The 13946-nt window shown below is 47.3% G+C and overlaps 1 protein-coding gene across 1 annotated transcript in view; it reads left to right on the top strand.

Annotated features, from left to right (window-relative positions):
• The window catches only part of LOC124412525 (protein O-mannosyl-transferase TMTC1-like), a 143739-nt gene that overhangs the window by 105639 nt on the left and 24154 nt on the right, over positions 1 to 13946 (top strand). Inside the window, exon 8 of the mRNA XM_046892469.1 lies at positions 7971 to 8160. Coding sequence (XP_046748425.1) covers positions 7971 to 8160 — 190 coding nt within the window. The remainder of the gene's footprint in view (positions 1 to 7970; positions 8161 to 13946) is intronic.

The following is a 13946-nucleotide window of genomic DNA, read 5'->3' as shown; positions in this document are numbered from 1 at the left end:
TCGATCGTCATGCTCGACTTGCTGGGCGTGATTTTGGAACAACGAAAGTTTCTTCCGCCCTCATTCCGAATGAACTTCACCCCTCACTCGATCGGTTATCTTGCATTTCACTCGCGAGTATTTATGGCGGTAAAATTCTTCCAACTCACACCCCAATTATCAGGATCATCTGTAATTTGGCGCAAGTAGAAATTTTCAACACCAATTTAACCAACTGAATATCTCTACTGAATTACTTGACGAAAGGACGATCACTGACTGGGAATTCCCCGAGTTTTTTCTTTCCTCGAGGATAAATAGCGGCGTTGTCACTACGGCGAAATTTCTATTTGGCAAGATAACGTCGCGAGTAATGCTCTTCGCCGAGACGGAGTCGAAATTCACCCCCGTCTCGTTGCAACGTGACCTGCTGGGGTGAGATATACCCCGGCGAGGATAAAATTTGTCACTCATATCTCGCGCGTCTTATCCTTTGGCACTTTTTCTGTTCCGTCGACGTTACACCGCGTGCGGAATCTCTCGGCTTTAACCAAGGTGAAGTTGCACCGACAAAAACCGGCCGGCTTCGCGCCTGTCAAGCAGCAGCCCATAAATGATGAAGCAACACTCGACTGCGAATCGCCGTATGGCGACGCGGTTTTCCCCCCATCCAACAGCCACCGTCTTCTTCGGGGGAAGAACGCCGAGGGAAAATCGAAATCGGCGGAAACGAGGGGGATCCGAGCCTCCGCCAATGTAGCCAGGCCGCCAAAACTCGATGAAAAGGAGACCGGCGGTGGAACGTATCAATTACATTTGAAATATTAGCCCGTCGGGAGGCTTCGGAGGGATATATCCGAGCCTGAGGGCGCCCTCGGCGTCTCGTCTGAGGCGTGGAAGGGAGCGAAGGGCGGCCGAGGAGATGGAAAATTCGGATTTCAGTTCGAGAAAGTCGACGCACTTTCGGAGAAGAGGTTCTCTGCGGATAGCTGTCTCTTGAATTTACACCAAGAGCCTCTGAAATGGAATCTGACACGCCGACACAAATACGCTGCACCCTTCTTCCTTTCCCCTCTCTCACCCCAAGGACAGATTTAAAAGCTCGACTCGGCGGCGTTCATATCGTGAGAAGAAAAAACAAAACCGTGGGGGAAAGGGGCTGTTGGAGTCACGGGAGAACATCTTCTCTGTGGGAAGAATTTCGGTTAAAAGCTACTGCAGCGCGAGAGGACGAAGAGAGGATGAATAAAAAGAAGAAAAAAAAAACCTTACAGAAATTGGGAACAAAAAATTCGGGGGGAATTTATGGCGACGATTATTGCGACAGATAACGATCAGATAGAAGCAATTTGAATCCCTTAGAGCCTGAGAGAGAAAACGATAACCCGAGTACGAGTTATGGGGTCTAATTTAGTCGAACAGCTCGGCAAAGGAGAGGAACGGGGAGGGGGGGTTCGATGAAGGGAATCAATTCGGACAATCAGTCGGGCGGATGATTTCATTAAAGACGGGTATCGATACAGGTTGAAGCAGGAATAGGGGGTCGGTTTTGGATGCTAAGAATTAATGGAAGCTTTCGGAGAGAGCCAGCGATTCGAGGACGACATGCGGCAGCGAAAATGGCGAACATCGATCCACGGACGAGTGACATTAAACCGGGCACCCGGTAACCGGGAAAATGAAAATATTCAAATCCATCCGCTTTAAAGTTCGATACAATCTCGGGGCCACGGAACTCCGGGCCGCAGGCGCAGAACCGTTTTCGCACGCGAACCGGGAGCGCGAGAGCCGGCAGCCAGGAAGCCAGTCGGTTCACTGGATTTATTTATCTTTACATCTAATTTCATTCTCCAGGCACGTACTCCTTAATCAATTCTCTCTCAAGTCTCGAGCCCGGACGCGACGCTGCGCTCTGATGGTGAATCAATTTCTAGATACCCACCTTCGTCTGGATCTCTCTCTCTCTCGTCTCGATCTATATTTACACCCTAGGCTGGGATTGTAAGCCTTTTGAGCTAGATCGGAGGGCACTGGGTTAAACGTGGTCCACACGGTATGCTGAAGAATCGAAGGACGATACCGACTTGCCATCCAATCTCCAAAGGCCAAGGCTGTTGCTTTCTTACCAAAATCGCTGCACACATAACGTCAACTCGGCGTCGTAGTTCCATCCTATTCACTAGCCAGTCCGAACTTCAAAGGCCTGGACTTCCGGTTCAAACTTAAGTTTTGCCGGATTAAACTTCCGCCAACTAAACCTGCAAGCTGCGCGGTCTGTATTCAGATTGCGACCGGATTATCGAGTCGGGGAGTAGATCGGGGACACTTGATACGTTTGTGTTGCAAACGGAGTTGGGCGGGGGCGAAACCTCTTTCAAGTACACCGAGGGTGACGTAGACGAGGTCGTATACATTGTCGAGTGACGAGGGGGTGACGCCTTCCACTTTGACGCCTCTGCCGAATGTAAAGGTGCCCAGGAAGTCGGAAGCCGCACTCGAACCGCGCTGCGTAATCGGGTCAATCGTACCCTCAGCTCGACGTTCCGTCTGCATATCGCGCAAATTATGAAGATAGGTATTGTGTATACTGAATCCACAGTGTGGCGAAGAAATTCCTGGGATGCTCTGCACGGGGGACTTACACAATACGGAGGGAGAAAGAGAGAGGGTCGTTAATCATGTCAACGAAATAAAAATGTCCGCAGGCCCACGCGGTTAGAGGACCTGTGCAAGAAAGATTATGCGGAGAAAAGGAACCCGCGCTTCCGCTGCGGCAGCTAGAATACATTATATTGTCATTGTTTTTTATTCGAGTGCTAACTTTTTCCCACCATTGTTCTTTCCAACTTTGTGAAGAATTCTTTTGGGCATTGATTAATATCGTTACCCTGTTGTATTCGCGTGTTTTTTTCTCCCATCATCATCTCTCCCCGTCTGTCCCGCATTACCAAACCTGCCGGAAGTAAGCCGCTAAGATTTTTGGCCCAGTGCCTCTCTTCAATTCCCTTTTTACCCGACCGTACGATCTTTTTGATCGGGGAAAAACAAAAACGTTGGAACACGTGTGTCCAGAAGTCAAGTATATTTCCTAAATTGCGTCTGACCTCTGAACGCTAAACGCCCAGTTCCATTCACACCAGCTCACAAACAAACGGAATGTTCCTCCGTCGCACTTCGCGGTCTGTTTGCATCCGACGCGGAATTTCCTGTGCACGAAATTGATCGAATTCTTCCATCTCGATGCCGCGGCACTTAACCCAGTCGGTTCTGACACGTATCAGACGGCGGCATACTTCGGCGATGAAGTAGAGGCCAAAGTAAATAGGTACACAAACCCGCACTTAGCGAGCCAAAGTACACACGGTGGAGTTGGAAAACTCGCATTCCGGACGATGGGTCGTTTATGAATATTCGATGTTTCCTTGTGGATGCATTTGCTGAATCATCATTGACGAGCGGTCGACCATATACAATGGTGGAAATGAGAGAAGGAGAAAGAGCGTGAAGCTCGTGCGTGTTTTCCTTTTGATCACAAACATGCACGGAATTACCGCGTGCCGATTAGTCGAGGGTAATAATTACGCGTCCTGTCAGACAATATCACGCCTACCTAGCTATCTGCCCTCGAGACGCTTCTGAGGGTAAGCAACTAATACCGCAACTCTCACCCCGGCACACCCTTGAGCTAATTTATCCGAGCTGGTAATTGTGAGCTAATTATACCAGCAGGATGTGCTTGAACCCTGCTCGGTTTCAAATTGTTCGAAGAAACCTGAAGCCTCCGACGCGTACGATCCTTGCGTAATTTGGGTAGGGAGTGGAAGAGAATTTCAAGGGTGAGATTTTTTTTCTCCAACCTCTACTTGCATCGAAGCTTTTGATCTGGTGCTTGGGTATGAATTTCAGACTTCACTGCTCCTGGGTTGTTATACGGGTGAATAGAAGGCGGAGTATCGGTAGAGGAATTACGAGTTTCACACCCAGAGACTACACGATTTGGCCTGGCGACGGAAATCTTTACCAGAAACTGACGACACTGCGGGTCCTGAACACCCTACCTCCACCCGAACGAGAGCGATGAAATTCTTCGCCAAAAATTGAACCGATTTCGATATGGTTTGACCTTGAGGTTAGAGGCTAAAGACGACGTTCTGGACTTCAGGGCGAAGTGGTCCCTGTTAGAGGCCAATGGACTGGAATAACGTAAAAATCTATTCCGTGGAGTAAACGGTGTGGCCGTGGTAGCAGTTGGCCAGCAGGTCTGACCTCTGGTCTGATTATCCAAGCCGTAACTCGACCTTACCAGAACTGAAACAGCGAGGATCATCTATTTGTGGTTATCGGCACTCACGGCGATGTGAAGACCTCCTCAAACCTACGGAAAATCTGATTAACGTGAAATTTTGACGCTTCGACAGCAGTCGATTCTCGCTCTTCGGGAATAGATAACGCGAGGACATTCGAAGTGCGAAATCTTTCCCACCTTGGAAATTAGCGAGGACGAGATGGTTGGGCGGGTTCGGGTAGCCGCAGGATGTGAATCAGGGAAGAGTGCCGGAAATGCCGGGTCTTGTTGCCTCGAGTGAGTACGGTGGCCGGCGGGACCATCCTGGAGGATCGAGGATGTGGGTGGTCAGGGACTTCCGAGATAAGGAGCCGGCCCATATATAAATGCGAACGAATTGGCGGGCACTGCTCCCCGGGGACTCCGATGTAACTTTGATGGGCGGTGGCCGGGCTGAGCCATAAAATTGCCGTCCAGAGAGCAAGAATCCGCTTTTTGCCCTTGACTAATCAACGTTTTTCTGCAGCAGCGTTAAATCTCGGCCTGTGGATTGGCCTTCCGAGATTTTTCCTCCAACGCTGTTGATCGTTTTTGCGATATTTTTCGGCACGATTTAAGCGCGGATATTTTCACCTACAAATCTCCGTCTTGTTTGTTTCAATTCCTGCATTGCGGAACAGGATCGCAACGCAGGAAGACGAAGAATCGAGATGTAACCTTTCACCCAATGCTTAATGCTGGAAATCACCGTCCCATCGATCTTACGCGAAGACCCTAACGACCTCACCATCTGATTAGACCAAAATTTACCAACTTTTCACAGCACCGAGACACTATTTCAAAAACTTCTTCCGAGCATTCGATCGTACTGCTTGTAACGGTTGCAAGTCCGTTTTGCCAGAGTGTCGCAGACGTGCAACCGAGTAAGGCAAATGAATGTACCCACAGGTGATCTCCGGGGAAACAGGAATGCACGGAGGTCATTGGTGCCCCAGGGTGAAACGACCAGGAGTCTGGTGTGCCGCATTGCAGCTAGACCGAGGGCTCCGCGGAGTCGGTCAACGGGAGAAGAATTGTCCAGGTTGTAGTACATTAGCGAAGCGTCGAGGGAAAGGAAATCGGGATGTTTATCCGCGGGGAGATACGAGTGCAAAATTCGTCGAGGAGGTAGAAAGATCGTCGAACTTGTTCGCTCACTGTTATTGCGATTGCGATGGAAGCTAATGTGACAATTTTGCGAAGCAACAGTGACGAGGAGCCTGACACGTGTGCTTCTTTTATCCTGGGACGTCCGCCATGATGGGGTTTTTTTCGTCCTGCCAACCCTCAAATTTGTTATTCCTAGTATCAGGCTGAGAACCCCGAAAAATTCAAGCTCGCAGAAAAAAAATCTCCGAGATATATCTTGAACCGTATTTTCAGCCAAGCAGCACGCGGTGCTTTGCAATCTGAATGGAAAAAAATTTAACAGCTGTTTGAAACCCAGAGGATTCATTTCCGAATGTTTATTATACACTTATTCGAGGTTACGTTGAATCTGAAATTTCGCAGAGTGGAAGACGCAGCGGAAGAAAAAGAGAAAAAAAAACTGTTCTCGTCGTACCGACGGCTTATTCGTCAACAATCCACCGTGGCCAATGTCGCCTGGGAACCAATGATTGCACCCAGACTCCAAGACAGCGAGAAAGTGTTGACAGCGCGACGTTTGAGCAGCAGAGAGAAATACTTGACATGGGTCGGGCAGATGACAGGCCCACTCAAGACTGGTTATTACCGACTTACTCAACTGCGAAGTGGCAGATATTACGAGTGGAACATCACGGTCATCAAGCCGAACCCCTTGCGAAGTCAGGTTTGTTGGAGGCCAGTTTCTCCGACAGTCTTGTATCCAATTTTCAAGGCAACGTCCCTCTCGGTTTTCTGCTGGTCATAACTTGCTGCACACATCGCGGAACGTAATTAATTAACAATTACTTAACAGTGACAGACCTCTCGATCATGGTGGTTGAATATTTGACGCACGCTAGCGTAGGAGTACTACGTGCAGGTGACAAATTAACATCTTTTGATACTGAGTTGTGTGTACAAGAGAAACGCTGCGTGTCACGCAACTTGATAACTCGTGAACGTGCGTCGCCTCTGGCCACGACGATGACGAGGGTGAGAAAAATAAAGAATCGAAGCTTCTTTTTATTCGGTGACCAACCGTGAGGATTAATATAGAGACCACGCGGAATTTTGATGCTAGACACTTCTTCCATGTACCACGGATTAGAAGGAGCTTAATATTCGGAGAGCTAATCTCATTAAAGTATGGAGAAGCGGAGATGGCAACAGGCGACGTCGGTCGGGTGGGGCTCAGGTATAATCGTTAATTCAAACGTGCATGCTTTTCACCCTAATTCAATGTTACATTTTGTTTGTGATACCTACACTCGGTTCTTCGACCCTTTGTACAGAGAAACCTTGGAATTCTGACTCCCTGACGGGGGTTAAATTTCTTGAAAATAAAAATCCAAGGCAAAACCGAGATCCGACTTTTGTTCCCAGTCTCAGTATGCGTATAGAGAAATTCCGTTGGACTTGCAGATCTCTCTCGTTATGCTAACGTGATATAGTATCGATAAGGTACCTTCTCTTTCCTTTCCTCTGCTCTGCTCATAGCATTTCGTGCGATGCCGTTTCACCGAGAAGTTACCAGGATCGTTGTTCAAATTCGGTGAAACTATCTCGACGGGACTTGTCAAAAACTCAGCGTTGATATCCTTAAGCCCAAAATTTCGTCGCTGCACGGAGTCTAGACGCTCGACTTTACTCGGTATTTAAATTCCCACGGTGAGGACTTTTTCCGACGATCATTCTTCCTCGTGGTACAATATTAAAACCGCGTCTAAACAACCCTGTCAAAGAACCGGGGGCTCTGAATAATATATAACTAACAAAAAAGCACAGCTCACTTGATCGGATAAATTCAGACTACCCGCGCTGGAGGAGTCGGAACGATCAAAGTTAGGGTGAAAAAACATGACGAAGAAGTAGAAGCGAAGAAGAAGAAGTGACGAGAGAGAAAATCGATAGAATGCCTCTTTTGGATTGCAGGCACTTTCAAGACTGGCGGGCAGCTTTTTTCAATCACTCGCGATGAGCGAACCACCTCGAGTGACGAAAAGAATTCACTTCTTCTTGCCTCGACTCGAGGACCAATCTTGGGTCGTAATAAAGGACCGGGTCGAAACGTGGAGAGGGTCGCGAATCGCGCGTGTACAACGCATGGATAATTGCAACCCTTACCGAAAAAATTTCGCCTCGATAAAAATTGCTGGGTGAAGCACTCGCGGAAGGCTCGGTGGTCTCGAACCGGGGTTGACATTGTTCACGGCACCTCGAGTGGCTCGGCTATCGAACAAGCTGAAGAAGAAAAAGCTCTGGATGGTGCTTTCAGAAGTGCGAGCTCGTCGTGCCGCAGAGGCGTCTGCTGCTGACGCTGAGCTTTCATTTTCCCACTATCAGCATCTCTCGATATAATCTCCACTATATCGACACCCTCCCATCGTCCATACGCCTAGACCGGCATCCATTGTCTCCGCAACAAGACAACGGATGTCGCGTTTTCTCATCGTCAGGGTCCTTTTTTCCTCTACCTCCCGCATCTTCCGATCTGGATTCATTGTCACGGTGTTGAATCGTCTTTTAAAATCTGTTGCAGGTTGCTGACTTTCTGCTACCTGGCTGCACTGAATTTCTGGCTGTTGGTATGCCCCGCGACGCTGTCACACGACTGGCAAATGGGTTCGGTACCCCTTGTGGCGTCGGTTGCAGACGCGAGGAATTTGGCTACCTGTCTTTTCTTCGGCGGCTGCGTGGTGCTCACTTACAAAGCATTCACGGACTTTGAGGTGAGTCGTTTTAGCGCCTTTCAAACGATCTCTGAGTGTCCTGGGAATTAAATCACACCCCCAAACTTGCCGCCACCATTACGCCCATTATGCGCCTGTTGAACACCCTTGTGTAGTCAAGAATTCGTCGACGATTATATAGGCGCTGAGCAGAGTTGGTATATAACTTGAAGACCGACCAGAAAGTGGTCCGAAGACGAGTCAAGCCTGCTGCGGTACCGAAGGAGTCCTCTTTAATTAACACGAGTATTCGCCTGGCACTTGGGCGTCATCGTTAATTAAGTTAATAAAACCAGCTCAAATATATTTTCTCGTATATATTATTATAAGCTGCTAACTCTGCCCTGCCGTTTCCATTCCCGCTCCCAGACTGCCTCTCTGCAGCTTACGGTAGACTTTGATTTCACTCGACATTTCGCCTTATGAAAAATAAAACTTGTTGTACCGCATCGCAAGTGGACGATCAAAGATCGGTGAATCTTACAAGAAATAGTAACAGTAGTTCCGTGTATTTTGGGATAGAAAATTTTGTAGAAAAAATATCCGCTCCGATTTCGTGGTCCTGAAACCCACCCCTGTAACCGTCTTTGAACAGTAAGTAATTCGCGGATAATGTGCGATCAAATCCTCTCAGAACCCGAAAGCGATCGAACCCATAAATCGGTCGTACTGATAATCGGTTATGTTATGGATACGGCCTCTATCGACCATAACCCATCGTGTAATGCCCCGCTTAACGGTACCAGCATAGTCGCAGCTATGAACTGCAAGCGGGTAATGATGCAGGAGAACGAACGGTGGATATACTCGAGCACCTGCAGCTGATCTCGATACACGCGATCAACGCGATTTGCGAAAGCTTTCGCGCTCCCCGATTACCCGATACGATATTGCGAGGGAATGAATAGGATTAAGATTAGCGGTGAACAATGAAATCTATAGGTACGTGTGCGATAAAATTTATGGATTAAAAGTATTTTCTTGCGCCTTATTGCAGAGGAATAGAAGTTTCATTATCGGTTTATTGAGACCTAAAAACTTTTTTGCGCGGAACAAATTTTTAGAAACCCCATGGCGAGTAATTTAGACCTCAGAAGCTTAAGAAACATATTATGTAGAACACCGTGTGATAATGAGGGGTAAAAATATGAGGAGCTTTCTTCGTTTTTCGGTTGAACGTATCTTTCGAATGATTTACCGCAACGACTTGAAACTGTGCGTTGCAATTTCTTCTCTAGAAAAAAACATGTCGATACAACTTGTGCAAGATCTAAAATTTTTGTAAAAATTCCAGTAATTTTCCGATCATTAAAGTTGTTTCGGGATCACTTCGTCTGGATTGTTTTCAGACAGGTGAAAATGAGCGAACACCCGAACGCTTTGCGCGGGTGATGACTTGTTTTTCGTGCCCGACGTAGGTTCGAGGGTGAAAAACTGTCCGCAGGTGGACATTTCTCGCGAGATACAACGAGGGGTTGCAGCAAGGGTCGGTTCGCAAGGGTTTAGCTCATCGGGGTCCGTCGGAGAAGAGCCGACGAAAGCGACGCGACGCCGAGGGACGTGCCTCCGAGAACAGAACCGAGATAATCCCGTGAAAGCGCCCACGGCTACCGAGTTTTCCGGATAAATTGTTTCCGCGGCATTGAGCGAGTGTCCATTAATTCTCCACCCGTTTATCTTTTTTACGCTGTTTATTTTTCTCTCTTCTTCCTTCTTCTTCTCTTTTGTTTTATCTCTTTCTTCAGCTACGCGACGCTTCGTTCTCCCCCATCCCCAGACCGAATCAAGCGCTAGAAAATACTCCGCCGCATGTATACACACAATATAGACCGAAACTTTTAGTATGCCCTGAGCGCTTATCTTAAACGCACTAAATTTTTTTTCTACTCAACCCCCCCACATTTTGATGGTTCAATTTTATTTATATCCCTTTCTCGTTGGTCTACTTCATGAGGGATGGACGTAGTTGACTGGCCGAACGAATAGGCGTTTTACTTTTACGACGGATCGCTTTTCGCAAGTAAAATAAGATGAGGAGAAGAGTAAAAAAAAAAAAAAAGAAGTAGAAGAAGAAAACATCATCTGTTGTAATCTTTCAGTTACATTCTCCACTACATACGTACAGGTTCCTGGTACCTATATCATCTAATATGTTAAAATGAAGAAAAAATGATGGGAGCTTTGAGAATGATTGATCAATTTTTTTCGTTACACTCGTGATAAGGAAGGAAAAAAAGTAAGAATCACATCAAATTCAACCCTCAATCGCACGTATTCATTAATTTTTTTCACCAAATTTCATTGAACAGTCGTGGAATGACAGGGATGGTTGGTATCCAGTAAAAGGTTCGCGTCAGTGTGGGGCGATCGTGTTACCCGGCTGGTTCAGCTCGCGATACAACATCCGGGATTAAATTGATAGCCTTGCACACCTTCGTTGTCCCATTATCCCGAGTTTAATCCCCCGCCGAGAAGATCCGTCCGGATCGAAGACAGATTGGCTGTCGTATTTTCAATCCAGCAAAGACAAAAGGTGAGCTCGCCTGTGTGTACATAACCAGAGTCATCTTAATTAATCCTCAATTAGGTCCTCACCGCGATCTCTCATTCAGCCAGGACGCTGATTCTTTCTCTCTTTCACCCTTTTGCATCTTCAAGCTTTCACAGCAGGTTTATCAAACGCAAAAAAGCGCCCCGATGCATCGGACGATATAGAAGTCTCACTGTTTTGAAAATCATGCGGTCAAGTCACTGATTTGAATTTTATATCGACGATTATGAAGGATCGTAGGCTTAAACTCCCTTTTCAGTTATGGATAGAAATTTAAACCGCAGTGGCTGCTGCTGCTGCAGTTCCCTCTGTGAATCCTCAGCGCTTCGCTTCTCTTTCCCTGAAGCTACTATCGGAAGACATCAGGCGGAAAATTATCACGCCAATAAGTTTCTAACGGCCTTTCCACGATGAAACTCTCATAAACGGAAAGCAGGAGTAATAACAGGTTCTCGTTTCCTTGTAAGTTAATGAGCTGGTGCAGAATTTTCTATCTCTTCTCTCTTCCATTTTCCTTCGTCTTTTCAGAACAGTCTATTCTACTTATGAAGATGCATCTTTCACAATCAGTGTCTTTCAACTTGCAGCTTTTCCAATAATTCGTTCAATCGCTCATTCGTTACTTTCACCATAATCACGTACTGTCCTTTGTCCTTTGCTTTCTGCAAACATCATTTGCGCTTGGAATATATTGCGATTCTAATTACGATCGGAATTCATCGTTCCTGAAAGAATCGTTAAACGGCCGAGCAAATAACGCGAGCCCAGCTCTTGCCGCGATGGAAAACAGCGTTGCATCTTGGAGAGGAGAGAGCGGCGGGTAACAGCGTTAAAACTTTGAAATCGGGTCTCGTATATCTCGTATATTTTTCTACCAGGGCGTACGCGGTAAATCCGTTCCATTTTCATTCTTGTGGCGAAAACGACTCGGAACCGAGAGCTTTGCGGCTGTGTAGCTCTCGACGTGTACTACAGTTGGCAAAACTTTGGAACAATACACGCGCGGTAACTTAATTCCAAGATTAATTACAAGTTTCTTGTACTCTCTGCGAGGTTCTCAGGTTATACATATACATATAACTATATACTACATAACTCCCTGTGAACGGTTCCGCGCTTTTGAACTTCTTTCAAAACTATTTTACGATCTCGTTTTCCGCAATAACCTGCATTACACGAGTTTCAAATTGGACGCGAAGGTCCAACCAGCCTTGAGTTGCTCTCGTACAGTTCCCCGGGGCTTTTTCATCCTCTGAAGAAAATAAAAACGAAAAATGATCTCGCAGGTAAGTGAACAATCGAGACGTAGAAAGTTTCCACACTAAGAAAACAACAATTCAATCGCAACTCAAAACAACTCAACTTCAGTGATCCGTTGTCCTTTGCATTGACGAGTCGGGATCGAAGTCTGAGGACCCGCAGCCGGGGGTTCGGCCGTAAAGGAAGACCGCGAATATCCTAAATGGCTATTGACTTGGCGTGACCACAAATCCTCTGATTCCATTGTGCGATAGCAAAGCGTGTGTATGGGTGCGGGCCACCAATCGAGCCGTGTTAATAATGCGTGCTAACGACGCACGAACTGGTTGTAGGATCGGGGTTTTGCCCGCGGGCACGTCGAGCTGCAGAACATCGGGGTGCAGGCTTCCGGGCAAAGGAGGCGTTTCCGGAATGCGTCCCACAACAGCGGTTCACTTAATTGATGAATAGTGCCGCGTCGATTATAATTAGACAAAGCGATATCATCCCGCGTGGGTTCGCACACAAGGCATAACATACACGCATCAGGGCGCGGCTCCAAGAGCCGGAAGATCGCGAGTCGCCGAGTTCCTTTCTCCTTCAACGGCCTGAAGTCAGGATGAAACATCGGAGGGTTTCAATTAATTTCGACCGACGCTGGGCTCCTAGTTTTCGGTTAAGCGCCCCGCGTCGTTTCGGCGTTCACACGAATGCGCACGACTCGAAACTTCACCCAATTTCACCGGTGCTAAGACTCCGGAATGACCGGACCGAGTTGCGACCCTTCTCTTCACAGCTCGAGGAAAATTTGGCTCTTTGACTTTCGCAATTTCCTCCCCAACGTAGCGCGTCGTGCAAAACGACTTGCCAGGAAAGTGCCCGAGATGTACCTGACCGATTTGGCTCATTCCGCGATATGTTGTAGTACATCAAAAAGCATTGATCCCGTTTTTTTCTCACGTGCCAATTCAGACGTTCAAGGGGCGAAAACTGCCCGTAAGCCTTACCGCCAGAAAACGGTCTCTTACAGGGTTCAACAACGGCGACTGAAAAGTTTTCGATGAAACCGACTGGACGTTATTCACTATCAACGAAAAAATTATGCTCAATGAATTTTACCCCCGGGGTTGCATCGCTTATCTCTTGAGAACAGAATCAGCTCGCGGAAAAAAGCGTACCTGCAGATGTTTTTCGATGTACTACAACATCTTAGAAAACGGGAAAAATCGTGGTGTTATATTTACTTCGGGTACTTTTCTTGTCGGTTGATCATCCCTGAATCTCGTTTAATATCTGATCGCCATCAATGGCGCGTGATATCTCAGCACGACATACTTAATAACCACGAGGTACGCACGCAACGGAGGCAACACGGGTGACGAGGAGATTAGCGGTGGATGGAGGAGGAGGGGGTTGTAGAACACAGAAATTTAACACGAGCAGGCACGCCTGTGCAACAGACTCACCTCGTCTCTGCCGAGCAGACGCGCACGGTTACGTATTTATAAAACGCTGGTACGTGTGGCGCTAGACCTCCGCTGGAGCTTGGCAGTGGCGTGATTGCCGTGTGTGCGTGTGTTGTTTCTATTAAAATATGCAAATTCCCGGGCAATCATTTCCATGTTTGCCCTCTCATATCAGGCGTAGCATTGAAATACAATGCACGAGCTGGACACAAACCAGTGACCCGTACACGCCCGTTCCACAACTGAATACCGGGATACCGGGATACAACCACCTGACCATGCACCACCTATCTCGCACGACACCTGCATCATGCAGTTCGGGCTTACATCGCAAGCGATAAACGAGCGTTACTCAGACGCACAAAAGCTCGCCCGGCTCTCGAGGATCATGGAATTCTAATTAGAAACTGCACTGAAATTCTATAATAATTAACGTCACACGACGATGTATCGAGGTCATTCCGACCAGGCGTTACCATCCACTGTACAGCTGAAAGCTCATTCCTCATCGGAGCTTTTACGATTAACGA

This window comes from Diprion similis, chromosome 11, assembly GCF_021155765.1.
Source record: "Diprion similis isolate iyDipSimi1 chromosome 11, iyDipSimi1.1, whole genome shotgun sequence".
Taxonomy (NCBI): Eukaryota; Metazoa; Arthropoda; class Insecta; order Hymenoptera; family Diprionidae; genus Diprion; species Diprion similis.
The sequence above is the reverse complement of the archived record's forward strand: the minus strand, read 5'-3'. Positions and strand labels throughout refer to the sequence as shown.